This window comes from Drosophila miranda, chromosome 2 (assembly GCF_003369915.1).
Source record: "Drosophila miranda strain MSH22 chromosome 2, D.miranda_PacBio2.1, whole genome shotgun sequence".
Taxonomy (NCBI): domain Eukaryota; kingdom Metazoa; phylum Arthropoda; class Insecta; order Diptera; family Drosophilidae; genus Drosophila; species Drosophila miranda.
The window spans coordinates 17,239,438-17,266,754 of NC_046675.1; the positions used below are offsets into that span (position 1 = coordinate 17,239,438).

A 27,317-nucleotide genomic window follows, 5' to 3' on the forward strand; every position below is an offset into this window, starting at 1 on the left:
CGATTACAATCGATACAACTACACGACATACATATATATATGAATACGATGCGGCAGGATAGGATATCTGATAAATCAACAAAATGACTACATTGCGGCCTTTCACTTTCGACGATCTTTTTAAATTCAACAATGTCAACTTGGACCCACTTACGGAAACATACGGAATGTCCTTCTACACACAGTACCTGGTTAAGTGGTCGGAGTACTTTCAGCTGGCCGAATCGCCCAGTGGCCAAATTATGGGCTACATTATGGGCAAAGTGGAGGGACGCATGGAAAACTGGCACGGCCATGTGACGGCTCTAACTGTGTCGCCCGACTACAGACGGCTCGGTATAGCTGCACTACTGATGAACTTCTTGGAAGACATATCGGAGAAGTAGTTACTGGGCCATGGTCCCGCAGCAGGGAAAAGAGATCAAATAATTCAACTGCATTGTCTCCCTAGGAAGCGGGCGTACTTTGTGGATCTGTTCGTGCGCAAGAGCAACGATGTGGCCATCAAAATGTACACGAACCTCGGCTACATCATATACCGCACCATACTCGACTACTACGCGGGCGATCAGGACGAGGATGCACACGATATGCGCAAGGCATTGTCCAGAGACGTTAATAAGAAATCGGTCATACCGCACACGCAACCTGTACGAATTGGAGATGCAGATGTGGCAGATTTGGAATGATCTGAACGGAATCAGTTGATTATAGTGCCTGCAGTTAAATTTAGTTAGAGATATATTAAATATTAAATCTAGAATCACTTTTTTCAACGCCCAAAAATAGAACACTTGTATTTATTCGGAATTAGACTTAATTTTTGTTTCTTCATGGCTGCTTTTCGTCTTTTGGAAGTTTCTGGGTTCTGTAAATATTTTAATTTACTAGTCAATATATTCACTGTGCCCATACCTTCCCATAACTTAACCATAACTTACATGACACGCAGCTCTTCCAAAGTGGGAACACTCAAACGAGATGGCATGCCCTCCCGATCGCCCTGTTGGATCTCCTGCGAATGCTTTTTCAGCTTGTGGGAACGACAATTGGCATTGCAGGCAAATGTTTTTCCGCAATAGTTACAGATATAGGGTCTTAGACCCGTGTGGCTAAGCAAATGCGTCTTCAGAGTCTTTGACCGTTTGAAGAGGGCTCCGCAGACCTCACATTTCAAGTTACGCTCCTCCTTATGAACCACCTTGTGCATGTTCCAGGTGCGTCGCGTTTGCAGCTTCTTTCCGCAAATATTGCATATAAAGCTAGGATCCTCGTGGATCTGACAGTGAACCTTCAGACGAGCCCGATTCTTGAAACCCGCCTTGCATACGGGACACTCAAAAGGACGACTCTCTGTATGGACCAGCTTGTGTTCATTTAACGCTGTTAATGTCTTCAGCTGCTTGCCACAACTGTCGCACACGAATGGCTTGACATTTTCGTGCATACCCTCCTTGTGCAGCCTCAGGGCCGATACCGACGAGAGTGTCTTATGGCAGAGGTCGCAGCTCGTGTTCTTATCCATCTTCACCTTGCGAACGATTCTCTGGCACTCTTCTTGATCGATATGCTTCTCGTAGGAGGCACGATTCCTGTAAGTTTTGCCGCATCTCTTGCATTCCATACGACAGCGTTTGCTGGGATGTTCCAACCTGAGAGATTTACTTTTCGTCTCGTCGTTGTCCGTACGAGAGTTTTCATCAGTTGGAGATGCACTTATTGGTGGTTCAATCGCGAGTGTCGCGGGACTAGGTTGTTCGTGTAGAAGTTCTTGATCATCATCATAATTGACAGACACATCCGGCTTGATATCTTCGTCGTCTGCACCACAAGGTGCTTCCAAACTCGAATCAATCCGCTCGTGATGTCGTTTTATGAAGTCCGGTTCAGCAATTAAAACATTTTCTGCTTCCAAATCATTTATGATGGCATCCATATTGTTCTTCAATAGCTTTTCGCCTTGAAAAAATGGACTTAAATCTACAAATTCCTGCTTGTTGTCGGATGGAGTGTTTTTAAATTGTTGTTTCTGGCTTTCCTCCGCTCCCTGTATTCTCTTCGCTTGCTTGGGTAGGCTTCCAGATTCATTTAATACCTCTACGTGGTCTTGATAAATGAGATCTTGCACGGAAACTTCAGTTTCCAGTTCTATTGGTTTGGCAGGACTGGGCTCGGTCTCTGGCACTGGCATCGGCTTGATAATGTGCGACCAGTCGTCCTCGCAGAGTCCATACTGCTGTCTGAGAGCTAATACATCCAGCTGTTTATTCTGCTCGGTCTCTGTGCGGCGCAGAACCTCAAAGATGGCCTGCACCTTGGTGACATGCTCAGCAAAATCGATTAGTTCACTTATCAGGGTGTAGCACTCTGTGCAAAGGACGCTGCTTAGCTCATCCTCCAGTCGCATCTACGGAACAAAAGTCGTATTATCTCTGGCTTTATTCGCTTACAGAAACTTACATGCACCTCGAAATATCTGCGGATGGCCATAATCATGACATTGTCCCAGGTTCCCTGACCTTTCTCATTCGTATAAACTTTCACATTGCCGCGCACATCGTCCTTGGCACACAGACGGCACCAATTCAGCCAGTGGCTATCCGCCATCATTTCGTCATATCATATGATCCCCAGATAGCTAATCCAGTTGCGGTATCTCCAGGAGATTGCTTTTGTTTACTTTTTGTTCAATTAAATTAGCATGTTTGTTCAGGGTGACCATCTCGCGTAACTGAAAAATCTCGGGAAAAAATACCAAGAACGCCTTTGCTGAGTTGGTATTTTTATTAGTTGATGTCGGTGGTCGGCCGATATTTCCCCACAAGAAGTTTATTTCGTTTTATTCTGTGTAGCCTGGCACAAGTTTTCAAATATTCCTACCGCAGTATTTCCTACTGCTCTCAACCAAGCGACAATAAAAGTGAAGCTTAAAACTATGGCAGAAAATCATGGCCTGACCATACCTTTCAATATACTAAATGCTAGATGTACTAAAATGACTATCGCGATCAACTATCGTCCGGCGACAGTTGTTGATATGGTTACGTTTATTTATTATTATTTATATATTAAATTTAAGGCTAATATAAAATATTAGCTTAAAAAACTATTCGAGCACTAGCTACTAGGGCCTTCAGGTTTGGCTGTTTGTATTTTCTAGGTTGAGAATATGAAAACATAGAGTACTTGAACTATAAAGAGAGACTTTATTTCCTAATGGATGGTAAGTTGTTCCAAACAACTTCTAGCCAAGACTGACTATTTTCAATATAATCCGACATGACATTGTTGTCTGACTATTGGGGCTGACTATTGAGTCAGTCTACTAAATCTAGTCCTCCGCCTAATCTTGTTCGTCCCGAACTTGTAGTCTCCTCTATAGTAAGGTACCAGTCTCTCGAGATGTATCATTTTTAATTTTTCTCGTCGGATGTCTTTTTTGCATGCGATACACCACATCATTGATAATTGAACGATAATCCCTTCTTCCTTTGTGGATTAAAAAACAGCACCATGTCGCCATCGTGAAGCCCTTCAGTGTTCGCCATCAGATAGATGTACCTTATGGCCTTTGTTCTGTCACTCATTAATTGGTAGTGACTTATGAATTTGTGAATCTCGTTCAACTGTTCGAATCTTGTTACCCAATTATTAATAAGCACGTTCGCCGCTGTCGATGCCTCCTGATTAGGGATCGGATATTTTTCGGGCCACTTGTTGAAATAATCAATTACCGCGTTGGTTGGGAATGGGCCTACGCCAACCTACAGACCGCAAAACATCCACGAAGCGGAGCAACCACATCTCGCCGACAAGGAAGGACCATTGGAACCCCTATGCAGCTTTCTGCTGATGGTCGAAGAAGCAGATGAGCTTCTGCCAAGGAAAGCAGCGGTTCAGGATGAGGCGGGCTGGGCAGAGGCTCCACCAGACTGGCGGACCAATACTCCCGGCCGACAGTTATTCGTCGCCTAATCGCCAAAGTAACGGTGTACCTACGCGATCCCACGTGCCCATTAGGAGTTCAACTACTAGAGATGCACGGCGACGACAGCTTTAGAATAAAGATCACTCGAAACCGGGCCACCACAGTTATTGCTCGCACCCCATCGAAGTGAAGAGGGGGTGTCAAGGAGCATACGCCCCCTTAAATTTTGTCCACTAAATATTATTTCTTAGGTATAAGGACCACCCTGGAGGAAGAATCGGGTAAATTAGGTTTAAGCATTTGAGGGCTGCCGTTTGCCGGGGCAGCGGAGAACAGCCTGCTGCGTAAGGGAGGAGGACCAGGAGTTCGATGCAAACCTTCCGTGTCCACATTTTTTTGGGGAATATATACGTAGGCGCAAGCCTTTTGCTTGATCCTGCTCTAAAATAATCACTTGAAAATGAGTGCTTGGAAAATCTTTTAAAAAATGTATTAATTTGTCGAATACAATTTTATGATCAGTGGAGCGGGTCCTGGCTATCGAGTAATATTAAACGTAATATCAAAACCAACCAGCAGCGCCAGCTGGGCTCCAAGGATGCCAAGCACATAATTTCCTCGGCCGCGGTGCTGATTGTTTATGTCAATATGAACTCGATCAGATTTATGTTATAGACCCATAAAACAAGCAAAATATATTGTTTCTGTCACTCTGAAATTAGTCCTAGCTCTTCTGCCGCTGCCTCTTCTGCGACCTCTGCTGCCTCCTGTGCTTCCGCTGCTTGCTCCGCCTCCTTTTTTGCTTTTGCCATTTCTCGGGTTCTGCAAAAAATAATACAGAAATCAAATCAGTAAATGAATCAACATGTCGAATTTCATATCTCATCACTACATGGCTCGCAGCTCATCCAGCGTGGGGACAGGTATTCGTGAAGATTCCTTTTCATCCTCCATCGACGCCTCGCGAGGATGCTTCTTAAGCTTGTGGGCGCGACAATTTGTGTTGCTGGCAAAAGCCTTCCCGCAGTACTTGCACACATATGGTCGCAGTCCCGTGTGGCTCAATAGATGTATCTTCATAGCCGTCGAGTTCTTAGAGCCGAGACCGCAAATATCACAGCGGAAGCGGCGCTCATCCGTATGCACATACTTGTGCTTGTTTAAGATTGCTCGCGTCTGTAGTTTCTTTCCACATACATTGCACTCAAAGCTTGGGGCACCATGGGTTTGCAAGTGGACCTATCAGGGAAACTAATTAGGGTTATATCAAGTATCGATGGGGCTGTATTTACTTACCCGGAGTCGGGCCTTGTTTTTGAACGCCGCATTGCAGACGTGACAGATGCAGGGGCAGTAGTCAGTGTGCACGAGCTTGTGCTCGACGAGAGCCGTGTATGTTGTCAGCCCCTTTCCGCAAACATCGCAAATGAAGCGTTTTAGGTTAAAATGGACCTCCATTTTGTGACGCCTCAAAGAAGCGGCAGACGTAAGCGTCTTTTCGCAAATTGAACAGGTGTTCTCCGCAGCTGGGGGACTTTTGTTCTCCATCTGAGTATCACAGCTCCCGTAATCAGGTAAGGGAGAATCATCACTTAGGGTGTCTGGTTCGACTTTAATGAAGGGTTTTGGCTCTGTGCGGGTAGTATGTTTTGCCAATAGAGTGTTTGTATTTGTTGGCAACGTCTTCTTGGTAGTACCTTTGGGACGACCTCGTTTTTTTTTGACTGGCGACACAGTATGAGTTTCATTATCTGTAGCAATCAGCTCTTCCACAGGCACCTTCTCTTCGAACTGCTCACAGTCCAGGCTCTCTCCCCCGGCGAACGTATCAGTGGCATCCTCAACGTCGTCGTCACATTCTGTTTTGTACTCGACGGATAGTCCGTACTGCCGACGCAGCTCAAACACATTGAGCGTCTCAGTTGGTTCCGTGTGTCGCAATAACTCAAAGATTGCCTGTACCTTGTTAACATTTTCGGTGAAGCTAATGAGCTGGCCGATCATGGAGAAGCATTCGGTACACAGCATGCTGCCCAGTTCCGGTTCCTCCAACGTCATCTAAAGCAGGAAATTAACCAGGGATTCTTTGCCTGCACTTTGTTTGGTACTCACCTCCACATCAAAGCATTTGCTAATTATCCTTACAACTTCCTCATCGCCTTCATTATTACGCACCTTGATCTCGGCGTCGTTTTTGGCGCAAAGGCGACACCAGTATAGCCACTGTTTCCTGGAAGCGGAGTCGGTCACAAATTTACCCATGATTGATTATTCACATATTTTTTTTTTTACTAGTTTCGCAGGAATACATTTAATTTATTGTTATTTCAATTCACTTACATATTGTCGGCGCGTTGTAGAGCTGGTAATCCATCGATACTATCGAATTTTTTTACAGTAATTGTGCAACACTGCTCAATTATTTGTACGCCAGTGTGAGCAACGTTTAAAGGAAAATATAGAAATTAACAAGCGAATGCATCAGCTGTTGCGGTTTTGTTTATAAATCTTTTGTTCACTATAATATACAAAGAAAACCTGCGTATGGAGTTTTCTATACCCTTTGCTCTTAAATATACCTTCAAAAATTAACTTTAATAGATTGATGAACTTGATAAAATATAATATATACCACGTTCGCTGATAGTTTTAATCAAAAAGACATTTTCCGAAGCTTCTGGGGGTGCCTCACACGCCTACGAAGACGGCGCGAAGAAATTCCCAAAGCTTCATCAATTAAGTCGAAAAACCTGGAATTTACTGCATGGCGTTCCGGAATAACTCTTAAAACGGCTCTTGGAACTCCGTCTGGACCCTGAGAAGCATGGCAAGCATAGGAAAGACAAGGATGGCCACGGAGAAGGCGACGGGAGTTAAAATTCGCATGGAAACGCTGAAAAAAAGGGAAGGAGAAGCTAAATCCGCCATGCGGGTAGGAGTAAAGATGGCGGCAAAAACGGCTCCGCAGCTTTTGGCTTCTAAACTGCTGTGCAAGAAACCAAACTTGTCGACGAACGTGTCGACAAACATGTCCACGAACACGACAACAAGCATGACATCAAACATTTCTACGACGAAAGAGAGAGAGAAGACTGACGCGGTTTGTGTGGCTTCCGTGAGTACGAAAAACGGAAGTAACCGCAAAATCATCGTTAACAAGTATTATGAGGGGCATAAAGGCCCATACATTGTTTGTATCGACAAAATGAGTGCGAATAATGCCAGAATTGCTATAAACCAGTTTGATCTATCCGATCTACTGCTGAAACAGGGCATTAGCGATATCGAGGAGGTTGCTAGAATGGGCTATGGCAGGTGCAAGATTGTGTGCGGGTCGGCGGAGTGTGCAAACGGGCTAGTGGAAAACAGTGTTTTCGCTGCTCAAGGGTACTCAACCCGAATCTTTAGGCACTTCGTCCAAAAAGCAGGGTTAATTTTTGGGATCCCCGGGCACTACTCGGAGGAACAGCTAGCGGAGCTTGTAACCTCGGATATCCCAATTGAGGAGATAGTTCGGATTACGCGAAGGGATAGAGCATCGGGGGAACGTGTACCTACTGGCAGGGTGAAACTCTGGTTCAGAGGAGAGCAGTTACCAACCAAAATCAATTTTCTATATTCTAAAGTAGAAGTGAAACGTTTTGTTCAGCTTATTCAATGTTTCAGGTGTTTTAGGTTTGGCCATCTGGCGCAACATTGCAAGAGTGGAGCGAAATGTTTCAAATGCGGACAAGATCACAGCAAAGATATTATCTGCTCAGGGCTGGTCTGTGCTAACTGCAAGGGGGAACATGCTGCCACCCACCCGCAGTGTGAGGCCAGGAAAAAAGCGTACGCCATTCAAAAGTGTATGACACTGGAAAACCTAACTAGAGCTGAGGTCAAGGCTAGATATCCGCTCCTTTTTGATAGAACTTCCCCCAACCTAAGGGATCAAGGGGAATTTCCTAGACCCAGTTGGCAATCTAACCGCTCCCCTGAATTCTTAAATAACAGCTTAGAGTCCGCCAGGGAAATTCATTCTGTCACCTCTTTCGCGGAAGTGACCAAATCCAATAGGGTTGCCGCCCGGAACGCAGAGGCGGCCAAGGCAGCAGCCAACATGGCAGAGTGGAAGAACTCAATAAACTCAGACTACGTCCAAATGAGCGAGAAATTTGTGAGATCTTCATCCGTGGCATCTTCTCTGACCCAGGATAAGCTAAACGCACTAGGAGCCAAACTCACAGCGTTCCTGATTGATCCAAACAACGTCATTAAAGGGGATTCTTTAGCGAATAAATTTATTAAGGAAATTAGAGAATTTGTCAATGCTTCCAACGCAGAACTAGATAGGCGTCAGATTGCCCAAGGGATGGCAGTTGGTTCTCAAAACATCCAACAATGAAGATTCTTCAGCTAAATATTCAAAGTCTGACACACAACAACAACAAACAGCTCCTCTCAATGTTCCTAGACAAGAACGCAATAGATATTGCCATCCTCTCAGAGATTTGGGTGTTGAACAACGCGGACTGCAGCATTTTAGACTATAACTTTTTCTGCAGGCCCAGAGAGGACGGCTACGGCGGGGTTGGCATCTACGTCAGGAAAAACATTCAATTCAGCATTTTAAAAATAGAGAACGACTTGGAAATTTTAGGAATAAAAACATTAAACCTCAAGAGCAATTTCAATATTTTTAGCATATATGCACCGCCATCAACAACAGTTTCACAGTTTAAATCGGGCACAAAAAAGTTTTTCGAATTCGCGGCTTCGCTTGACATACCCTCAATAGTGGGCGGGGACTTCAACGCTAGGTCTTCTATCTGGGGAAGTCCGATCTGTGATCGCAAGGGTCGCAGCATTGAGAATTCCACCCGGGAGGCCGGATTTATCTGCCTAAACGACGGTTCGCCAACCTTCTCCAGGAGCCCATCTCAATTCTCCGTTCTTGACCTTTCTTTTTCGAACTACAGAAATGGAACTATTAACTGGCAAGTCCTCAAAACAAAAATTACGAACAGCAACCACTTCCCAATTGTATTATCAGTGCAAGGCCTAAATGCCCCCCTCCAAGGCAAGAAGATCCTTCACAACAGAATAGCCCGGATTCTGGGTGCAAGTGATTTCTCAAATCTGGAGGAGCTCAATGAAAAAGTGAAATCCCTGACCTTAAAAAACACGGTCACATTCCCAAGCAAGAACAAGTACGTTGCTAAGAAATGGTGGAACGAGGAAACGGAAAAACTTTTTCGCGTGAGAAACGCTTGCAGGCAAAAATTCTACCTCACCAAAAAATTGGCTGATGCCAGAGCAACCTTAGAAGCTGACAAAAATCTACAAAATCACGTAAAAAATCTTAGAAAGCGCAACTTTTCCAAGTTTATAGAAGAGGTCTCCTCATCGCCCTCTATGTGGAGCAGGGTGAAGAACATCAAAAAATACGGTCAAATCAAAAATGTAGGGAACAAATGGACGAACGAAGATGACAAAAACTTTCTCAATATGGTTAAAGTAACCCCATCCACGTCAAACAGTAGGGCCCCTAAGAAAATTCCTGCCCCTTTGTTAGGACCAGACGACCCGGAACCCCTGGATCTGGAAGAATTCCTGGCCTTCCTAAAAACCAGGAACCCCAATTCGGCTAGAGGCCCTGATGGCATCTCGTTCAGGATGCTTCAAAAGCTACCAAGTGGGAAAAAACAAGACATTTTTGAAATTATAAATAAAGTATGGCTGAGTGGCGTCATCCCTGAAGTCTGGCGCAGGATAAAAGTGGTACCCATCCCCAAGAAGAATGCAGACCCTACTTCCTTCCAAAACCATAGGCCGATTTGTTTGATTAACACGCTGTTTAAATCCATAGAGGGGTTGATAAAGTTGAAGTTGAACGAGCACATAGCAAACTGTGACCTGCTGCCGGTCAGGTCCTATTCCTTCAGGAGAAACAGGTCCACGGCTCTTTGCATCAACGGCCTTATCAACAAAGTTCTGGCGCTGAAGGCGAGGGGTTGTCAGGTTGTCGCAGCTTGCCTAGATTTACAAAGAGCGTTCGACTGCGTAAGAGTGGACACACTCGAGCACAGGATGAGGGATATGCGGTTCAATACAAGCCTCACGGCTTGGATCTCCAGCTTCCTTAACAGACGAATTCTCATAAAGGGCAAAAGCGAGGTAGAGGTGAACAGAGGTGTTAGCCAGGGTAGCTGTCTCAGCCCAACCCTTTTTAACCTTTACACAGCCGAACTACATGATATTAACAGTCATAACTGCTTACTGTTTCAGTATGCTGATGACATAGTTTGTTTTCATAAAGACGTATCCATTGCGAAAGGTGTGCTGGAAGACAGTATAGATAAGTTCGAAGAAAAATGCAATAGGCTAAACCTGTCATTCAATCCGGTGAAGTCTAAAGTGATTTACTTCAACAATCGTAGAGCTGCGCTAAATATCTCGCATCAAGGAGTTGAGATCAGACAAGTAGAGCAGATCAAATACCTAGGCAGGACTATCTCAGCAAACAACTCAGCCTCTGGTCACATTGATCTGGCCATCTCGGAATCGAACAGAAACTGTGCGTTTCTCAGATTACTCAGTGGGTGTCACTATGGTATCAGCCCCAAAAGAGGGCTTATATTTTACAAGGCATTTGTCAGAAGTAGGCTAGAGTACGCGTGCTCATCATTCTGCAACCTGTCCAAATCTGCCTTGGCCAAAATCAAATCCCACTGCAACCATCACCTCAGAAAGTCGCTGGGTCTGATAATCTGCACTCCCGTTCCTATCATATATCACATGGCAGGAGAACTTCCCCCGGACTACAGGATGAGATTCCTGGCGGCGAAAGAGTTGGTTAAGGTGTTTGCATTTAATCTCCCAGCAAGTGAAACAGTGTCAGCAAATAGGGATTTAAACACGGGCTACGCTAAGGCATATCGGGAGTTTGGCAGCATAATAGATAGAGTTGAGGTTTTCGAGAACACAGCTTCATTTTGCACTAAAATTAGCTCCGAATTAGAATTTTTCAAGGGTTCTGCACCCAACAAGCACGCTATAGACCAGGCAGGTATCATGCTGCTCCACGGGGAAAAGAAGGATCAGCTGACAAAGGGTGGTTTTGAAATCTATTACACGGATGGGTCAGTCGCAGATGGGCATTCCAGCGCCGCTTTCCTGCACGATAGGACAGGTTTTTTAGATAGCTATTACACGCACAAAACCCTTTCCTCGTTGTCCGCCGAGCTCCTTGCTATCGCGAAGGCATTAGACCATGCTATTTTGTACAATTTTCCTCGTGTCGCGCTCCTGACATATGTAACATATGTGATACATGCGATAGTATCGATAACGCCTCGCATTTAATTTTCAATTGTACAAAGTACAGCACAACAAGGCAAAACTTCCCATCTCTAAGAAAATATAATGATATTTACAAATTCTTTGAAAAAGAAAACATCAGCGCGTACCAAACACTAATTGACTTCATCGACGAAATTGATGTAAAGCTATAAACAGTACTCCAACATCTTCTATTCTTTGACTTGGCAATTTCCACCTTCAAAAGGCGGGCGGCCAAATAATCCCACGCTACTCACGGGTAGCTTGGTAACTTAAATCCTAAAAAAAAAAAAATTAAATAAAGGAAAATAGAAAAAACTAGTTTTATACCCGATACTCAAAATGAGTATTGGGGTATATCAGATTTGTGGTAAAAGTGGATGTGTGTAACGTCCAGAAGGAATCGTTTCCGACCCCATAAAGTATATATATTCTTGATCAGCATCAATAGCCGAGTCGATTGAGCCATGTCTGTCTGTCCGTCTGTCCGTCCGTCCGTCTGTCCGTCCCCTTCAGCGCCTAGTGCTCAAAGACTATAAGAGCTAGAGCAACGATGTTTTGGATCCAGACTTCTGTGATATGTCACTGCTACAAAAATATTTCAAAACTTCGCCCCGCCCACTTCCGCCCCCACAAAGGACGAAAATCTGTGGCATCCACAATTTTAAAGATATGAGAAAACCAAAAACGTAGAATTGTAGAGAATGACCATATCTTTAAGACTGCGGAATCTGAATTGGATCGTATTATTATTATAGCCAGCATCAAGAAAACAATTTCATTTTTTCTCGCCCTGTCTCTCTCTAACACACACGTAGCATAGGCGGCTTTGCTTAGAGTAAAACATTAGCGCCTAGATCTCAGAGACTACAAAAGCTAGAGCAACCAAATTTGGTATCCACACTCCTAATATATCGGACCGAGACGAGTTTGTTTCAAAATTTCGCCACACCCCCTTCCGCCCCCGCAAAGGACGAAAATCTGGGGATATTCAAAAATCTCAGAGACTATTAAGGCTAGAGTAACCAAATTTGGTATCCGCCCTCCTGTTAGATCTTACTATAAAACGTGTATCTCAAAATTTCGCCCCATCCCCTTCCGCCCACACAAAGGACGAAAATCTGTTGCATCCACAATATTGCACATTCGAGAAAACTAAAAACGCAGAATCATAGATAATGACCATATCTATCAGATTGCTGAATCTGGATCAGACCATTTTTGTAGCCAAAAGCAAGAAATCAATTTTCAGTGGCCACGCAGCGCCCGACGTCACGCTCAGACTGATTTTCTGTCTCTCTCGCACGCACTCTTTGTCGTGTCGTTTAATATTAGCGGCGTCTGCCGGAGGAGAGCCATACTGACTTAGTATCGGGTATAACCGTAGAGTTGCGGTGTCCGCAGCAACTCACAACGTTCCCCCTCGTTATATTTTATTTTGTTATTTCTTTTAAACAAATTTGTACAATTTACTAAACTAGTCATCTTAATTATAGCTAACTGTTCTGTCGATGGAAGCAGCTTCTAAAATAGCTTTCAAAATCTTATCCTTAGCAAACTCGGACGCATCAATACTTAAATGACGCAGTCGATCGGCCACAAAGTCTCCAAAAATCTGTGAAGTATCCTTTTGGTTATTTATTGCGTTGGCCACAGCCTTGTTGATCATATCCTCATCAATTAAAGCATCTGTAGTGGCTACCGCTTCGATGTCTTCTTCAGGGTTATGCTCCTCTGGTCCCGTCAGCGGACAAGTGGAAAACATCACCTGTTCCGGCTCATAAAGGGCCAGATTTTGAAGTATCTGCTCGTAGTCAATAGGCTGTGTTTTTTCCTCCTTTAACACTTTACGAATTTTTTCGCGTTTCACAGCTGGGCATTTCGATTTAACTTTTGGTGGCTGTACAACGTTGATGTTGTTGTGGCAAATTGAAATCTCGATTGCATCTTCAGCGTCGGTCTAGGTGTGAATATTGTCATGTTAATGCAGGTGCGATTTCGACGACGTAGACCCAATGCTCACCAAGAGATTTGGCTTGGTTTCCACAACGGCTTCCGAGTCCCTTTTCCTATGCTTCATGGTTCGTGCATGGGCGCGTAAGTCGCATATTTTGGTATTCACGCCACACTTGCAGAATCGACAATGCGCCCGATATGAGTCTTCCGGATCTCGGCGCAACCATGGCCGGAATTCCGGCATTTGCAGCCAAGCGTCGCGCAGCTTCTGCTTGTATATTTTCATTGTTTTCGGCAAAAGAAAACACTAGCACAGCACAGCTAAAACCATGCAACAAATTAATACAATAGGGATGACAGTAACAACATCTTCAGTGACTGCGGAACTATCGTTTGAATATATCTATATACGTTCGATAGGCCTCATGGCTTGATTTCGATATATCCACATCCCCAACTAACACGTGAAACGAAGAGCAGCAAAATGAAAACGCCGAGAAAAACCGAAACTGTGCAAGGTGAATTAAAACCGTCGAAAAAACAACCTGTTGTTTCCCAGGAGAGCAAGTTAATCAAAAAGAAAGAAAAGAAACCAAAGCAACTGAAGACAGAGAAGACCGCGGTGAATAAGGCCGTGGACAATGAGAGTCCCAAGAAGTTGACAGTAGCAGATTTGGCCAAAATCGAGAAAAAGCGGGCCAAAAAGGAAGGCCAGAAGCTAAAGAAACAGCAGCAGAAGTTATTAAAAGCTTCCGCAGGGCCAACAGAGACGGAGGTCAAGAAAGAAATCAATTCTGTGGAAAAAGAGTCTGAAGAAGAAACTGAGAAATTAACCCCCAAGACAGTCGTTAAACAAGAGTCTAAACAGCAAAAAAAGGCCAGCAAGAAATCCAAGGCCAACAATAAGGATGAAGGTAATGCGAATTCAATATAAACTTCAGTATCTTTTTACCAGAGTCCTTTCCTTGATCACAAACAGGTGCCGCCAAATGGGAGCGGGATCCTGCCCAAGAAGCTGCTACCGTTTTTGTTGGCAATCTTCCCATCAACACAAAACGCGTCCAGTTGGTGCGTCTTCTAAAACCTTATGGCAACGTCAAGTCCATACGCCTTCGCACAGCTGGTGGCAAGCAATTGTTCAAGCACAAGCAGCGTAAGGGGGCGGGCTCCCTCAACGCCTACGTAGTGCTCGATAGCGCCGAGATTGCTGAAAGGGCGCTGGCATTGAATGGCACAGAATTCAAGGAGAATCACTTGCGTGTAACCCCAGCCGCAAAGTCGGAAAGTGGAGATGATAAAGGGCCCAAAGATGCCGATGCCAAGCGCACCATCTTTGTCGGTAGCCTGAAATATTGTAAGCGATTTATAAATCCTTGATTTCGTTTATATTACATTAAAGTTTCTTGTTTCAGCGGCCACGGAAGAAAAGCTTCGTGAAATATTCTCCAGCTGTGGCGAAATCGAATATATCCGCTGCTTACAGGAAGGCGAAAAGGGCTGCAAGGGCGTGGCATATGTGTGCTTTAAGACGCCCGACGCCGTGGGCCTGGCCCTGGAACTCAACCAGACACTGCTCGACGATAGACCCATAAACGTGGAGCGCTATTTAGTCAAGAAATTGGGCGCCAAACGGGTGCGCGACGCTGCTGCTGCGAAATCAGGTCCACCATCGAAATCAAAGACCAAACAGAACTCGGTGGGTGCCAAGAAGCGTCTGGATAAAAAGCAATACAAGCAGAACGGCAAGCCAACAGCAGCGCTGGGCGACAAGACTGCGGCTGGCAGCAAAAAGAAATCAGAGTATCGGGGCGTCAAAGTTGATGGTATCAAAAAGGCCAAGAAGCCAAAGAAGAAGAGCAACGACCAACTACATGCGATGGCCAAGAAGATTGCACCAAAGCCGAAAACTTAATGTAAAACTAGCCTAAGTCTTGAGTTTTAAATTAGTGACAATGTAATTGAAAGGGTTGTACCTTTTCCATTTTTAATTTGACTCAATTACGAAAAGACAAAACCACCGGAACAATCCCTGAAATATTGTACAATTTCTTACAAGACTATTTTACGTTACGCGGAATATAAAATGACAATTAAATATTGTTCAAACTAATAACTTTTTTCTTCGCTTTTTATTACTATTATTTTTTACATATGTTTAGTGGCGAGTACGTATAGTCGAGTTGGTTAAAATGGATGGAATAATGGAGAAAGGATATTATCTTCATATTTTGGAAACCAATTTGTAAAATTTTATAGAATGTGGTCTACCCCATACCCGAGATCACTTTCTAGCAAGACGGTAGCCCGAAGCGCACGGCTAAATTCGTGAAAAATCGTCCCAATAATTCGAGTTTTCATTTAATCCAGTGGGCTGCTCAATAGCCCAGATCTTAATCCCATTGAACATCGATGGGCTCTTCTTAAAAAACATTGGAAAAGTACGAGTCTGCACCAAAGGGATTGGATTAGTTTTTGGGAGGGCGTGCAGTCCGAGTGGCGCATGATACCTTGCAAGAACATACTAAAATTTGTCGAGAGTATGCCAAAACTTATTCGGAATATGATAAAAGCTAACCCTTTGAAAACAATATATAAAAAAAATTATTTAAGTAAAAAATTTGACACGTGCAAAAGTGGATCATGGACTTTTTTTTTTTTTTTAACTTTAAAATCTCTACAGAAAAGGATCTATTTGAATTGAAATTATTGTTTTTTTTCTTTCCCACTAAATTAAAGAATCTATGAAAAAAAAAAATCACAAGGATTGGTGCATTTTTAAAGATTTTACAGGCGTTTAAACTGAAAAGTTATGAACATGTATCCAAACGTGCTGGTCACTGTATATGTGAGTCTATGAATTGAGAGCGTAGTTTGCATGAACGCGACAACAGATCATTTAGGAGAATTCGGATAAGATAGATGTTAGATGAGCTAATTGAAATTTTTACAACTTATGGATAAATTAAAATAACCATAATCCAAGAAACACAAGAATACATAAATAAATAAAGTTTTCTAGCTATGTAAAAAAAACTCTGCTCTACTAAACGAGCATACGAATATTTGCAGTGTACAGACTCGGAACGAGTCCCTTGGGTTTGGTAAGTACTCGTAGAACTATGAACTGATGATTTGATAGCTTTTAATCTTGTTCAGATTAAATGGCGATCTTAAAATGGAGAGCTTAGCTTCGTTTCTTCATCCATTATCCACTGGATTGAACTCTTTATCATTTACAGCTAAACAACTTCTTACGTATATTTCTCACGAAAGACCAATTGGTTTATCTCAAGCGACACATACTGCATAGATTTGGGGTAGCTAAAAACTGAGCAATGATTTTAGCATGGAAATTTCTTCTGTATGCCATTGTCTTCCTAAGTATACTCGTAGGGATTCCCACGCGCTCGTATCTGTATCTTTATCTTCGGACAAGAACAGTATAGTGTCAATGATGCGTGGTCTGGAACGATTCTGTTAAAATAAAACATCTATTTTTTACTTTTAAATATTTATACTTGCATACATTTTTTGTTTTTAAAGCGAGGAGATGGGATATGGGAGGATAAACTCCGCAGAGCAGGCGATTTTTTGAAGCTGAAGCCATTCTATTCATATTCGATAAGCGGGGAGCATATAAGCCGATTCATGAGGCACCTGCGATATCAGTCGAAATATCCGTTCCATTCAAAAATACGACAAAATTTTCAAAAGTTCAAATACATATTTGAAATACCTTCGCTGAAGATAATGATATCCGTTCCTGTTCTACATTGATCTATGTTTTCAATTATTAGAACTATTATAACGTATTAGAACTAAACAAAAATTAACATTCATAATTTCCCCCAAGATTAGACCAGAACAATCCCTGGTAATTTTTTTGTTTTTTTTTGTCGGTTTTTTAGTGAATAATAGAAAAGTTTCTATATAAATGGTTAAAGGTACCAAGATACATTCAATATTGCATGAGCAGGTGGCCGTCAAACATAATTTTTACAGCATATTTTGAAATTCGCCCAAATACAGGCTCTTGTCTCGTCGATTGATTCGACGATACTGTGTTCAAAAGACGGTTACTTACTTACGCCGGTTTTTTTAGGAATATGTAAAAGGCTGTCCTCGCATAATAGTTTGCGTCAATTTTGACCAAATAGTCAAACCAATATATGTATACATACATTTTATTTAAATATTAGAAAAAAAGGTTCTTAAATAAATATATTTGATATACAGTTAGACTATTTTTCCATTTAAATATAATTAAAAATGAAAAGGTCAGCATGGAATTTACCTTTCCCAATAGCCGACCACATTTATTATTTACAGCAGAATGGCTGCTATTTATGTACATAGAACAGCTATGACAGCTATATTAGCATATCAGTATTCACATAACTGATTGGCATCTAAGGCAATAAAAGGGAGGGCTAAGAATCCGAATATATTATGCACCGTTTGCTCTTTCCTACGGAAGCCAGTTCATTGTGGTTGGGGCTCCAGCTGACCGCATTTACCGCTGTGCTGTGGAATAAACCGATACCGAAACTATTTTTAGTTAGAATTAAGCAAAAATCAAAGATATATAAATCAATGGAAAATGTTTCGAATTTCATTTTAACAAAATTTAAAATTTAAAGAAAAGTCGAATTTTTGTATATCTGGTTGGTTGTCTGTTAAATCTAATCAAAACATATACAATAATGTTTATAGTTATATGTACATATACATACTATTTGTACGAGAATGTACATACATATTAAAAATGATTATCAATTTTCTTTGAGACATCTATAAAAAAATTCGAATCTTTTAACCAAACATATACGAACCTATGCCCTTTCAGAGTAGTTTCTAAAAAGCCATTAACATTCCAAATATATATTGCACCATCCGCCGATCCGCAGGCAATTTTTAAGCCATTCGAGTTAAAGGAAGCCCGAGCAAAATCACAGCTGATTTTAAAGTGTTCGTTTCTGCCGAAAGATGCAACACGACAAAATATTATTTTTTGGTTTTCATTTGTTCAGAGTATACGAACTAGGAACTTACGTGAAAGTGGATATAACTTGGTTCTTGCGTAGGTCTAATAACTTTATTGTATCGTCTCTCACTGAACATATGAGGTAATTGCAGTCTGTAGAATACGATTGTAATGTATTTTTTTGGGATATTGGTTTATTGTTTTAATGACTACTCACCCTTTGATAAGTCTAGGGACGTGATTTTGGCCGGCATTAAGACATCATCAGCCTGTTTTTCAGTACGTATATCCCAGAAACGGATTTTCTTATCGTAGTGCCCACTAATAATCGTTGAACCGAGGCTGTCTGTTGTCACGAGATCATTGCAGCTTGATCCAGCGAATTTGGTCTCTATACAAGCAATGCTCCGCAAATCCCAAATCTTCAAGGTACGATCATGACTTCCGGTTACCACTTTAATGGGCTCCTGGACATATTTGGCGGCCATTACTTTGCCACTATGACCCGTCAACGTGTGCTTTCAGAGTAAGTAAAAGAACAAGACAGACAGTTATTATATTATTATATTATATTAATACAGAGCACCACAGAAAGACGGCGTCTGAAATAGTCTTCGGCCTCTCGATGGGGTGACAAAGTCTCTAGGGTAAGATCTCCAACAATTCTCTTATTTTTGCTGTCATTACCATAGACAGACTGAACAGAGCATTCAATCATAACATCAATTTCAACGTTAATATTGATAAAAATGTCGCAGATTCTTTTCAATTTAATCTTTCAAAGACTTATATTTAAACCAATTATTTCTATGCAGGTACATAATATATGCTGTAATGATTGAATCTTAGTGGTTCCTACTACTTATACAATAGGTACTACTGTACTACTGCGTGCAGCATTAGGTTCTGTGCAAAATTCCGGCCAGAGGGACTTATTGCAAATATTTAATAACAAATGGCAACATACATGTGTATACATTCTTGAGTCTAGAATCAAATGCTTTGACTCACCCTTAACCGATTATCCATCACCGTCCAGACTCTAGCGCCGTAATCGTTTGAAGTTCCCAATATATACGCGCCGGTGGAATCAAAGTCGACAGAGTTGATGCCAGCGCTGCTCCCGCTCAAAACTGCACGTGGCTCTGTTGAATCTGTAATACATAATTTTATTTTACTTTAAAACAAGCTAATTTTAAAAATATATTTTGATATCTTAGACCCAGAGTCCTTTCATGAATGGCTAAAAATACGTTCGCATATGTAAACATACGCAAAAAATAAACAGTATTTAAATGTATATTAAGGATTAAGTATAATTTCAGCTCAGTTTGGAGTATAGATTTCAGAATCCATATCAATTTTATTATCTGGGAGCACAGACAACCATAGTACATACTCGTATGTTATCTAAGTTATCTACAAATAAAGGAAGGGGTGACCGACCACGAGAAAACTGGTAGGGTATGCACATCCATTATATCTACAATATGTACGTTTACTACTTACTTTTGCCAATATCCCATAGCTTGACTTTTCGATCAGCGCCGCCTGTAGCTACCATGCGCTCCACGGGACTCCAACGTACTGCATGCGACTCGTTCTCATGTGCCTCGAATTTCATAAGTATCTTTGTTGGATTTGCTTGGCCTAAATAGCCTGACGCTTTAAGAGTGTCTAGGGATGGTCTAAGTTCGCCCGCTGTAAAACGAGCGTTAAAATATTCAGTATCATCAATACCTATGGCTTCCATGGCGCCATTTATAGTCGCCTCGTCAAAGTCGTCGTCGGTTATCATGCCACCACCAACGAATTGGGCAGGACTTGTGGAGTTACGGTTACCAGACGTAGGTGCACTATTGCTTGGTTCACGAACAGCGTCTTCGAGGTCACGTTTGAGTTTAGCCGAACGTTTCCTGAAAATTGACGGCAGTCTTTTTCTAGATATTTTTAAAAACGGTTATACATTTATACATATTGAACCAAACAAATTTAAGAGCAAATCAGAATGAATGATGCTATTGACAATGTTCATCTAAATGGTTTGCTCTTCTCAGCGAATCAGCAATTAAAAATATATGATCCGATTATCCCGTAAACATACAAGCAACAGATAAGCTGGACGAACAAACATATGGTCTGGTGGCTGTACATACTTATCGTAACGCGTCAATGTATGTATTGATTCCAGCAATAACGGATAATCGTTATGGTGAATTTATGGTGAAAGTGATAATAGTTAATGACTCGAATTCAATGTTAACATGCATACCTTATAATGCTTTCATTTTCCTCATTCAGTTTGTCGGCATCCTTTGACTTATGACGCATTAGACGTTCCACTAAGCAACGATTTTCATCCTGTGAATTAATCCAAAAACGATTGAAACTATATTATTCTTAGATTCGAGACAGCTGCTGACTACTGCAGATAATTATGAAAATATTTGTGCCCGCCCGAGGACGGTTTTGCCTGATAAGCTCTCTAATGATACTGAGGAATAATAAAGGCTCTACTATCCATACTATTTATACATATGTGTATTTTTTGGAATATGGGTATACCATATACCTTATTGACGCTTCAACTAATTAACTATATAAAATTAACCGATAATTATTATTAGGCATTTGTTTTATTTTTATTCCAAATGCCAGAGCCCGGCATGAGCTCCCAACCGAATCGATTCGATGGGATTCGATATTCGCTTCGTTTGAAGCAGTTCTCTTTATTTTTGCTAAATTGGGTCTGCAAATTTCAGTGTTTTTCTCGCTCACTTTCCATTTAATTTTCTGCTAGATAGACCGAGTGAGCAACACATAAATTTGCTGGATTTTTGCTTTCCTCTGCTTGTAAATGGGTATGGCTGTGATTTGGCTGTGACCAAATACTATGCTAAATTTAAACTAAACACCAAAAACATACTTTCATACTTCCAAATTTTTAAGTCCGTTAATCTATCGCGAACATTTTATATTTACAAGCCAATCTAATAAAACAATTTGCTAGTCACATAAAATTTAAATTCTCGGTAGCCTTAGATAACTCTTAGTTTATAATTTCTTGTTTAGTATTTTAGATGTGGAAGTCAACTAACACTAGGCTTTAGTGATCGTGTTTATTTCAAAACACAATACAATAAAAACTTACTTGTATGCCTCGCATTTTGTCCTCAAGTGAGCTAAACGCCAACTGAAGCGCTGTATGCTCATCTAACAGAGTATTGTTCAGTTTCTTGAGTTCTTCTAAACTCGAATGAAGCAAATGGACCTCTGCCCGTAATCGATTGTTGTTCGTTTGTTCCTCAGCAAGGCTGAAAAAGTTAAACGATCATTAAATTATGCAATAGTAGTTGATATATATGTATATATAATGATACCTGTGTTCCTTTTCGGACATTGTTATTCGTTGTTGCTCCACTTTCATATTTAGGTCAACTATCAACTGGGAGTTTTCCCCCTTCCTTTTGTGAAGTTCTATGAGCTCTTCTTGTTGACTTAGCAGTTTCTTTTCTAGAGTAGCTACGGCCGCCCCTTGGACGCCGGTGCCACTGCCACCTGTTGACACAGCACTACGTAGCTGTTCATTTTCAACGGATAACTTCAGATTATCCGATTTTAGTTGTGCGACATGGTCAATAAGTCGGTTGTCTGAAATGTTAAGAAGTTATCAAATATCCATTCATATATATGTACATGTGTGTGGAGTCGAAGAGCCTCAGTGTTCGGCACCAGCCGCTCTGCTCCGTGCCTTACTTTGTTCAATTATTTCCTTGAAATTTTCACATTCCTTACGATTGCGTTCCCGCAAGCATTTAACAATATGGGCTCGCCACACATGTTCCTCTGTAGACATCTTTAAATTGAAATTCGCTTTCTGTTGGTTATAATGTTCTTTGTTGTGGTGTTGGCGTGATTGCAGAGTAGTTTCTGACAGCTTGTCTGGCTGACCTGCTTGCATCGCATCCACAATTCGATCTGTGCTATAAATGACTACCGTGAAAACACATTATTATATTTAATTTACAATTTATTTCAGGTGATTTTTAACAACAAATAGAACAATTAGAGATGTGAAATGTATACCAATGTACATATCGATATATTGGCCAACTATTAATGTAAATATTTTTGTGCGATATACATCAAGAGCAGCACTGAGCTATCCGTTAGGGAATAGAGTTTTTCACAAGAACAGCTGTTGAAGCAGAAATATTTAAGAAATTCATAGTTAGTTTGTTGGTAAATTGGAGTTTTACAAATCAAATCAAGGTGAGTGGAGATCGAATTTCCCTGTAATGGATAGCCGGAACAGTACCCGCACTCATTTGCAGCATGAACATATGCAAAAATTTCAAGTTCCTACGTCTGACTCGATGTTGCATGCGTAACTTTGCCGACATCCAGCCTGGGCAGAAGCCAACTTACACACTGGAAAAATTGGCCCACCGTGAGCTGATTCGCGTCCATGGGCCCGAGGTGCTCCCGTTTTTGCAAGGCCTGGTCACCAACGATGTGTCCCACCTACAGCGACCGGATGGCCCGTCGTCCATATACGCCCTGTTCCTGAACAAAGGGGGTCGTGTTCTATACGACACGATCGTATATCGTACAGAAAACCCGGATACGTATCTTCTGGAGTGCGACCGAGAAGCTTCAGAAGAGTTCCGACGCCATTTGCGCACCTTTCGCGTCCGCAGGAAGATCGACGTGGATTCGATAGATGATGAGTACGCGCCCTGGGTCCTCTTCAATACCCAGAAATGGGGCGAGCAAGTGGGCGAAAAGTTGCAACGTAACAAAGAACGGGAATTGTTTATCTCATCCGATCCCAGACTTCCAACGCTGGGCACTCGCATTTTAGCTCGCACAGACTTCAATGGCTTATTGCGCGCTAAGGAGATGATTGTGACGCCCCCATCATCAGAGAGAAACTATCAACTGCTGCGCTACAAGCAGGGTGTGGGCGAGGGCAGTGAGGAGCTGCCGCCTGGCAAGTGTTTTCCTCTGGAGGCAAACGCAGACTTTCTCAACGGCGTCAGTTTCAACAAGGGATGCTATGTGGGCCAGGAGCTCACCGCCCGCATTCATCACTCGGGTGTGATACGTAAACGCTATATGCCCATACGTCTGACGGCTCCATTGGGGGCCAATCAGACGGTCCAGTCTAAAGCTGGGGCCAATCTTGGCCGCGTCTTTGGACATGCACATAACCACGGCGTCGCCCTGCTGCGCATTGAGCAGGTGCTCAACGGTCACCAGGAGCTGGTGGTCGATGGCGAGCGCTGCTTTGCCGAACGTCCCGATTGGTGGCCCAGTGACTTGCCAAGCAAGCGTCGCCAGGCCTTCACAGATTGACCAATACACGCTGAATGCGTTTAATTGTTTTTAGACTTAAGTGTTGCACAAGTAGTTATTTATTCTAGTAAAGATCATGCTCCTTCCTCACTGTCAAAGCTTCCCAGTTTCTTTGTCTTCGTTCGTTCTCTTGCAGGGTCATAATATAATGGAGGCCGACCAGCCCAGCTCCAGCAGCATCAGCCTCAGCATAGACAATGATCTAGCCGATGAGGATCTCGTATTGAATGATGAGTCTGCTGAAATAGCCCGACTGCAGCTGCCCGAAGAGGATCAGCAGCCACAAGATAAGCTCGAACCGCTGGAGGAGGACGAGCGCATTGCCAAGATCGACTTCCGCTGCTCTGCCTGCGACATGCACGAGCTCGTACACTACTTTGGACGCCAGCCGCCCTTTGCGCTTGGCATTAAATACCTCGAGGACACCTACGTAATGCGCGATCCCTTCCAGCCGCCACCGCCTCGCTGGCAGTCCAAGCCCGAGTACTACATTGCGATGGGCTCCAAGTGCAGCAGCTGCTCGAAGGTGGTGTGCAAAGATGCTGCCTGTAGCTTCTACTACACAAGGACCGTTTGTCTGCCCTGTGGCAAGGCCGAGCTCAAGGATTGGCCCGTGGAGGCACAGGCCCGTTTACGGAAACAGCTGGAGGACAATGATAAGTAGCCGCAGGTCTCAGGACACTATTGGGAATTGGAAATTTGCATTTATTTATCCGATCTGTGGCCTAAAAGTTAACATTTGTGAAGCGTGGGGTAGGTTAATAGCGTCTAATGTTTGTGCTACAAACTTGAATGGGTGATTAAAAAATAAACAAACAGTGGAATAGCCTAGGAGTTAGCCTAAGCAACTGCATCATTTTATGGGATCCGTTCACTTGTTGGCCAGGATCTCGAATTTCATGCCATGCTCGTGCTTCTCCAGTTCGCTAATGAGACTAGTCTTTGAGAAAGCGGCAGCCGGGGCCAAGACACCGCCGTTATTGGGCATCTTGTCGCTTTCCCGCAGGATGGTTAAAGCGGTCGAAAGCAGCGCCACACATGTCGCTCCATAGCCCGGATTCATGCCAGAGACGCGCACCATCAATGTCTTAGTGGGCGGTACGGTATACTGGTCCGTGCTCTCGGCCAGACGATCAGCCTGGGGCCAGCCAATTGCCTTGAAGGTCATCTTGAAGTAGGTGCGCTCCATGGACTCCTCGCTGGGACCGTCGCGAGATGCCAGGCCTCCCGAGAAGATGCCCGGATACTTGAGCAGCAAAGTGCGACCAATTTGGAATTTCGACATCAATCCAAAAATGCTGGCAAACAGAACAACTGCGGCGGCAGCTATCCAAGAGGGAAATCCCACATAAGCGTGCATCTGTACGGGTCGCTTCTTGTCTTGGTCGTAGAGGAAACGCTGCGAGCGCATCACCACCGACCGATCGGAGCCGGGGAAAGGCAGACAGACCTTATCAACTTCTGTGGAGCGGAAGATCAACGGACGATGCTTCAGCAGCGGATAGAACTTGGGCAAGCGCTGGGGAAACAGCTGCTGCCGTATGCCACGCAGCTCGTCCGAATGTGCCAGCCCATAGACGGCACTCTCCCAGGTTCCATAGTTGAGACCAGCACGGGTGCCGGGACCGGCGCCCTCCTTGACGCCACTTTCCAAAAAAGTTTCCACCGAATTGACCACGCCGTCGAAGTTCTTCTCCACAAAGACGACGCCCATGTCAGCTGGTATCGAGTCAAAGCCGCAGGCACTGACCACATACACACCACGTTCCTTGGCGCGCTTATCGTACTTCAGCTGCATCGTTTCCATGTACTGCGGTTCCCCGCTCACGTCCACGTGATGCGTACCTGCTTCGATGCAGGCGTTGACCACCCTCTCGCCATGGAATCGATAAGGGCCCGCCGTGTTAACGACAATGCGACACCGCTTGGCCATTTCCAGCAGAGAGGTCTCGTCGGTGATATCTGCTATGAAGATGGGCGTCTGCGACAGATCTTTCTTGCTCTTGGCCCCCATTTGTTTCAGCACAGACTCCAGCTTCTCCCGGTTCCGTCCGGCGATGCCCCATCGCAGGCCGTTGAGCATGGTGACGGCTTCGAAAACCGTATACTTCCCGGTGAAGCCGCTGGCGCCGAAAATTATGACATCCAATCGATCCGTTGCCATTTCACTATCTTTGACGTTTAGAAAATATGATTTCTATTAGTTGGAACAAATCGTTATCTGATTGTCGTTGAAGCCTGCTGCTTCTGCTGTCTGCGATTAAAAATATTCGGCATTATATTATGTACTATATAGATTTTGCCGCGCTAACCTTTACCACTGACTATTTATTCAGTCACTCTGATGATGTATTTATAGTATATCTGGAGTGTACATATCCATCGGTCAAGGGTCGGACGATAGTGATTAAAAGCAGCAAATCGAAGTCCAAGTGTTTTCCAATCGCCAGTCGTTCATGAGCGAAAACGAACCAGTAAAGTGCATTGAATGGTCTCAATGTGTGGGCGGCTATACATACACACATGTATTGCCGTCACAAACCTGTTTTCCCCTATTGATTTAGCTTAATGCGCAGTACAATTTTATAAGTAGCATATACAAATTTACAGAAGTAAGTCCAATAAGAGATAATTTGAGACTTTCAAGCCACAAGCAATAAAAATTCCATAGCTTTCCGTTTGTTCAATTATTTTAAATTTTTTAATTATCGCATGCACTAATTTTGGGAACTAGTTCACAACACGTCATCCCTTTTGGTCACACTAAGCTACTTCAAAGCTGCCAACTCGTACTGAACTTTTGGCGCCCAACAGTTGCTATTTTTTAAACTCTAAAAATCAAAGATATTCGATTGCTCATGAATAGCCAATTGAGTTGACTAAGGTGACCATTTACGACCGCGTCCTCATGAGCCAGCCTGTCCAGCAATGTTTTGCATGTGTTAGTATACACACACAATGTGTTCTCACAAAAATATTTGATTGTATGCTTTGTTATACCCGATACTCAAAATGAGATTTGTCACAAATCATTTGTGGTAAAAGTTGATGTGTGTAACGTCCAGAAGGAATCGTTTTCGACCCCATAAAGTATATATATTCTTGATCAGCATCAATAACCGAGTCGATTGAGCCCTGTCTGTCTGTCCGTCCGTCTGTCCGTCTCTATCAGTGCCTAGTGCTCAGAGACTATAAGAGCTAGAGCAACGACATTTTATATCCGGACTTCTGTAATATGTCACTTTTACAAGTATATTTCAAAACTTTGCCCCGCCACTTCCGCCCCCACAAAGGGCGAAAATCTGTGGCATCCACAATTTCAAAGATACGAGAAAACAAAAACGCAGAATCGTAGAGAATAATCATATCTTCTAGACTGCAGAATCTGAATTGCATCGTATCATTATCATTATCATTATAGCCAGAATCAAGAAAACAATTTCTAACACACACGTATCATAGCCGGCTTTGCTTAGCACAAAACATTAGCGCCTAGATCTCAGAGACTATAAAAGCTAGAGCAACCAAATTTTTCAATTTCAATTTTTTCAATTTTCAATTGAATTTTCCAATTCAATCTTTTTGCCACACCCCCTTCCGCCCACGCAAAGGACGAAAATCTGGGGCTTCCACAAATCTCAGAGACTATTAGAACTGACTGTAGAGCTCTCACTGTTACAAATCTATTTGTAATTTTTCACTGCAGAACTCCCTGTTCACTGTAGAGCGCTCACTGCTACAAGTGTGATGATATAGAATTGAGAAAAT

At 42.9% G+C, this 27,317-nt stretch overlaps 9 protein-coding genes across 16 annotated transcripts; 4 read left to right on the top strand and 5 right to left on the bottom strand.

Annotated features, from left to right (window-relative positions):
• The first annotated feature begins 17 nt into the window (after positions 1–17).
• LOC108156078 (N-alpha-acetyltransferase 20-like) lies at positions 18–830 on the top strand. The gene is made up of 2 exons (XM_017287364.2): positions 18–382; positions 452–830. The coding sequence occupies exons 1-2, from the start codon at positions 84–86 to the stop codon at positions 687–689; spliced, it is 537 nt and encodes a 178-aa protein (XP_017142853.1). The 5' UTR covers positions 18–83; the 3' UTR covers positions 690–830.
• On the bottom strand, positions 764–2,736 carry LOC108156075 (zinc finger protein weckle). The gene is made up of 3 exons (XM_017287361.2): positions 2,461–2,736; positions 942–2,407; positions 764–868 (listed from the first exon to the last, which is right to left on the bottom strand). The coding sequence occupies exons 1-3, from the start codon at positions 2,608–2,610 to the stop codon at positions 832–834; spliced, it is 1,653 nt and encodes a 550-aa protein (XP_017142850.1). The 5' UTR covers positions 2,611–2,736; the 3' UTR covers positions 764–831.
• A 1,660-nt stretch (positions 2,737–4,396) lies between these two features.
• On the bottom strand, positions 4,397–6,351 carry LOC108156077 (zinc finger protein weckle). Its single transcript, XM_017287363.2, has 5 exons — positions 6,269–6,351; positions 6,041–6,158; positions 5,225–5,986; positions 4,821–5,167; positions 4,397–4,750 (listed from the first exon to the last, which is right to left on the bottom strand). Coding segments are annotated over exons 1-5 (1,344 nt in total). The 5' UTR covers positions 6,271–6,351; the 3' UTR covers positions 4,397–4,635.
• Positions 6,352–12,667: 6,316 nt separating this feature from the next.
• Positions 12,668–13,561, bottom strand: LOC108156986. The gene is made up of 2 exons (XM_017288780.2): positions 13,275–13,561; positions 12,668–13,211 (listed from the first exon to the last, which is right to left on the bottom strand). Exons 1-2 carry the CDS (start codon positions 13,491–13,493, stop codon positions 12,738–12,740), a joined length of 693 nt encoding a protein of 230 aa, XP_017144269.1. The 5' UTR covers positions 13,494–13,561; the 3' UTR covers positions 12,668–12,737.
• Positions 13,562–13,634: 73 nt separating this feature from the next.
• LOC108156985 (RNA-binding protein 34) lies at positions 13,635–15,324 on the top strand. The gene is made up of 3 exons (XM_017288779.2): positions 13,635–14,121; positions 14,187–14,561; positions 14,620–15,324. Exons 1-3 carry the CDS (start codon positions 13,692–13,694, stop codon positions 15,117–15,119), a joined length of 1,305 nt encoding a protein of 434 aa, XP_017144268.1. The 5' UTR covers positions 13,635–13,691; the 3' UTR covers positions 15,120–15,324.
• A 2,087-nt stretch (positions 15,325–17,411) lies between these two features.
• Positions 17,412–22,270, bottom strand: LOC108156215 (autophagy-related protein 16). 7 transcript variants are annotated; one of them, XM_017287553.2, is made up of 10 exons: positions 21,948–22,270; positions 21,572–21,842; positions 21,343–21,505; positions 20,464–20,552; positions 19,701–20,131; positions 19,203–19,345; positions 18,409–18,709; positions 18,260–18,344; positions 18,040–18,183; positions 17,412–17,731 (listed from the first exon to the last, which is right to left on the bottom strand). In XM_017287553.2, the coding sequence occupies exons 1-10, from the start codon at positions 22,150–22,152 to the stop codon at positions 17,638–17,640; spliced, it is 1,926 nt and encodes a 641-aa protein (XP_017143042.1). In that variant the 5' UTR covers positions 22,153–22,270; the 3' UTR covers positions 17,412–17,637. The 7 variants fall into 7 exon arrangements, with proteins under 7 accessions (XP_017143042.1, XP_017143043.1, XP_033244580.1 ...); XM_017287554.2 differs by having other exon boundaries at positions 19,701–20,107; positions 21,948–22,269; XM_033388689.1 differs by lacking the exons at positions 21,343–21,505; positions 21,572–21,842; positions 21,948–22,270 and adding an exon at positions 21,126–21,278.
• Positions 22,271–22,370: 100 nt separating this feature from the next.
• On the top strand, positions 22,371–23,647 carry LOC108156217 (putative transferase CAF17 homolog, mitochondrial). The gene is made up of 2 exons (XM_017287557.2): positions 22,371–22,463; positions 22,526–23,647. Exon 2 carries the CDS (start codon positions 22,527–22,529, stop codon positions 23,547–23,549), a length of 1,023 nt encoding a protein of 340 aa, XP_017143046.1. The 5' UTR covers positions 22,371–22,463; position 22,526; the 3' UTR covers positions 23,550–23,647.
• LOC108156221 (cysteine-rich DPF motif domain-containing protein 1) lies at positions 22,387–24,393 on the top strand. The gene is made up of 2 exons (XM_017287558.1): positions 22,387–22,463; positions 23,686–24,393. Exon 2 carries the CDS (start codon positions 23,698–23,700, stop codon positions 24,211–24,213), a length of 516 nt encoding a protein of 171 aa, XP_017143047.1. The 5' UTR covers positions 22,387–22,463; positions 23,686–23,697; the 3' UTR covers positions 24,214–24,393.
• On the bottom strand, positions 24,234–26,228 carry LOC108156216 (saccharopine dehydrogenase-like oxidoreductase). Of its 2 annotated transcripts, none has more exons than XM_033388691.1 (2): positions 25,868–26,228; positions 24,234–25,803 (listed from the first exon to the last, which is right to left on the bottom strand). In XM_033388691.1, the coding sequence occupies exon 2, from the start codon at positions 25,711–25,713 to the stop codon at positions 24,421–24,423; it is 1,293 nt and encodes a 430-aa protein (XP_033244582.1). In that variant the 5' UTR covers positions 25,714–25,803; positions 25,868–26,228; the 3' UTR covers positions 24,234–24,420. The 2 variants fall into 2 exon arrangements, with proteins under 2 accessions (XP_033244582.1, XP_017143045.1); XM_017287556.2 differs by having other exon boundaries at positions 25,862–26,228.
• Positions 26,229–27,317: the final 1,089 nt, after the last annotated feature.

Bases quoted from the DNA above. Each gene is read 5' to 3' on its own strand.
- LOC108156075 (XM_017287361.2), bottom strand. From the start codon at position 2,610: ATGATGGCGGATAGCCACTGGCTGAATTGGTGCCGTCTGTGTGCCAAG. The intron at 2,408-2,460 runs GTAAGTTTCTGT...TTTGTTCCGTAG, and splicing joins GCAGATATTTCGAGGTGCAT to ATGCGACTGGAGGATGAGCT. The intron at 869-941 runs GTAAGTTATGGT...AAATATTTACAG, and splicing joins TTGGAAGAGCTGCGTGTCAT to AACCCAGAAACTTCCAAAAG.
- LOC108156216 (XM_033388691.1), bottom strand. From the start codon at position 25,713: ATGGCAACGGATCGATTGGATGTCATAATTTTCGGCGCCAGCGGCTTC.
- LOC108156986 (XM_017288780.2), bottom strand. From the start codon at position 13,493: ATGAAAATATACAAGCAGAAGCTGCGCGACGCTTGGCTGCAAATGCCG. The intron at 13,212-13,274 runs GTGAGCATTGGG...ATTCACACCTAG, and splicing joins AAACCAAGCCAAATCTCTTG to ACCGACGCTGAAGATGCAAT.
- LOC108156985 (XM_017288779.2), top strand. From the start codon at position 13,692: ATGAAAACGCCGAGAAAAACCGAAACTGTGCAAGGTGAATTAAAACCG. The intron at 14,122-14,186 runs GTAATGCGAATT...GATCACAAACAG, and splicing joins GGCCAACAATAAGGATGAAG to GTGCCGCCAAATGGGAGCGG. The intron at 14,562-14,619 runs GTAAGCGATTTA...TTCTTGTTTCAG, and splicing joins TGTCGGTAGCCTGAAATATT to CGGCCACGGAAGAAAAGCTT.
- LOC108156078 (XM_017287364.2), top strand. From the start codon at position 84: ATGACTACATTGCGGCCTTTCACTTTCGACGATCTTTTTAAATTCAAC. The intron at 383-451 runs GTAGTTACTGGG...TTGTCTCCCTAG, and splicing joins TTGGAAGACATATCGGAGAA to GAAGCGGGCGTACTTTGTGG.
- LOC108156217 (XM_017287557.2), top strand. From the start codon at position 22,527: ATGAACATATGCAAAAATTTCAAGTTCCTACGTCTGACTCGATGTTGC.
- LOC108156221 (XM_017287558.1), top strand. From the start codon at position 23,698: ATGGAGGCCGACCAGCCCAGCTCCAGCAGCATCAGCCTCAGCATAGAC.
- LOC108156215 (XM_017287553.2), bottom strand. From the start codon at position 22,152: ATGCAAGCAGGTCAGCCAGACAAGCTGTCAGAAACTACTCTGCAATCA. The intron at 18,710-19,202 runs GTGAGTCAAAGC...TTACTCTGAAAG, and splicing joins TGATGGATAATCGGTTAAGG to CACACGTTGACGGGTCATAG. The intron at 18,345-18,408 runs GTGAGTAGTCAT...CGTATTCTACAG, and splicing joins GTCCCTAGACTTATCAAAGG to ACTGCAATTACCTCATATGT.
- LOC108156077 (XM_017287363.2), bottom strand. The intron at 5,168-5,224 runs GTAAGTAAATAC...TTTCCCTGATAG, and splicing joins AAAACAAGGCCCGACTCCGG to GTCCACTTGCAAACCCATGG. The intron at 4,751-4,820 runs GTAGTGATGAGA...TATTTTTTGCAG, and splicing joins CTGGATGAGCTGCGAGCCAT to AACCCGAGAAATGGCAAAAG.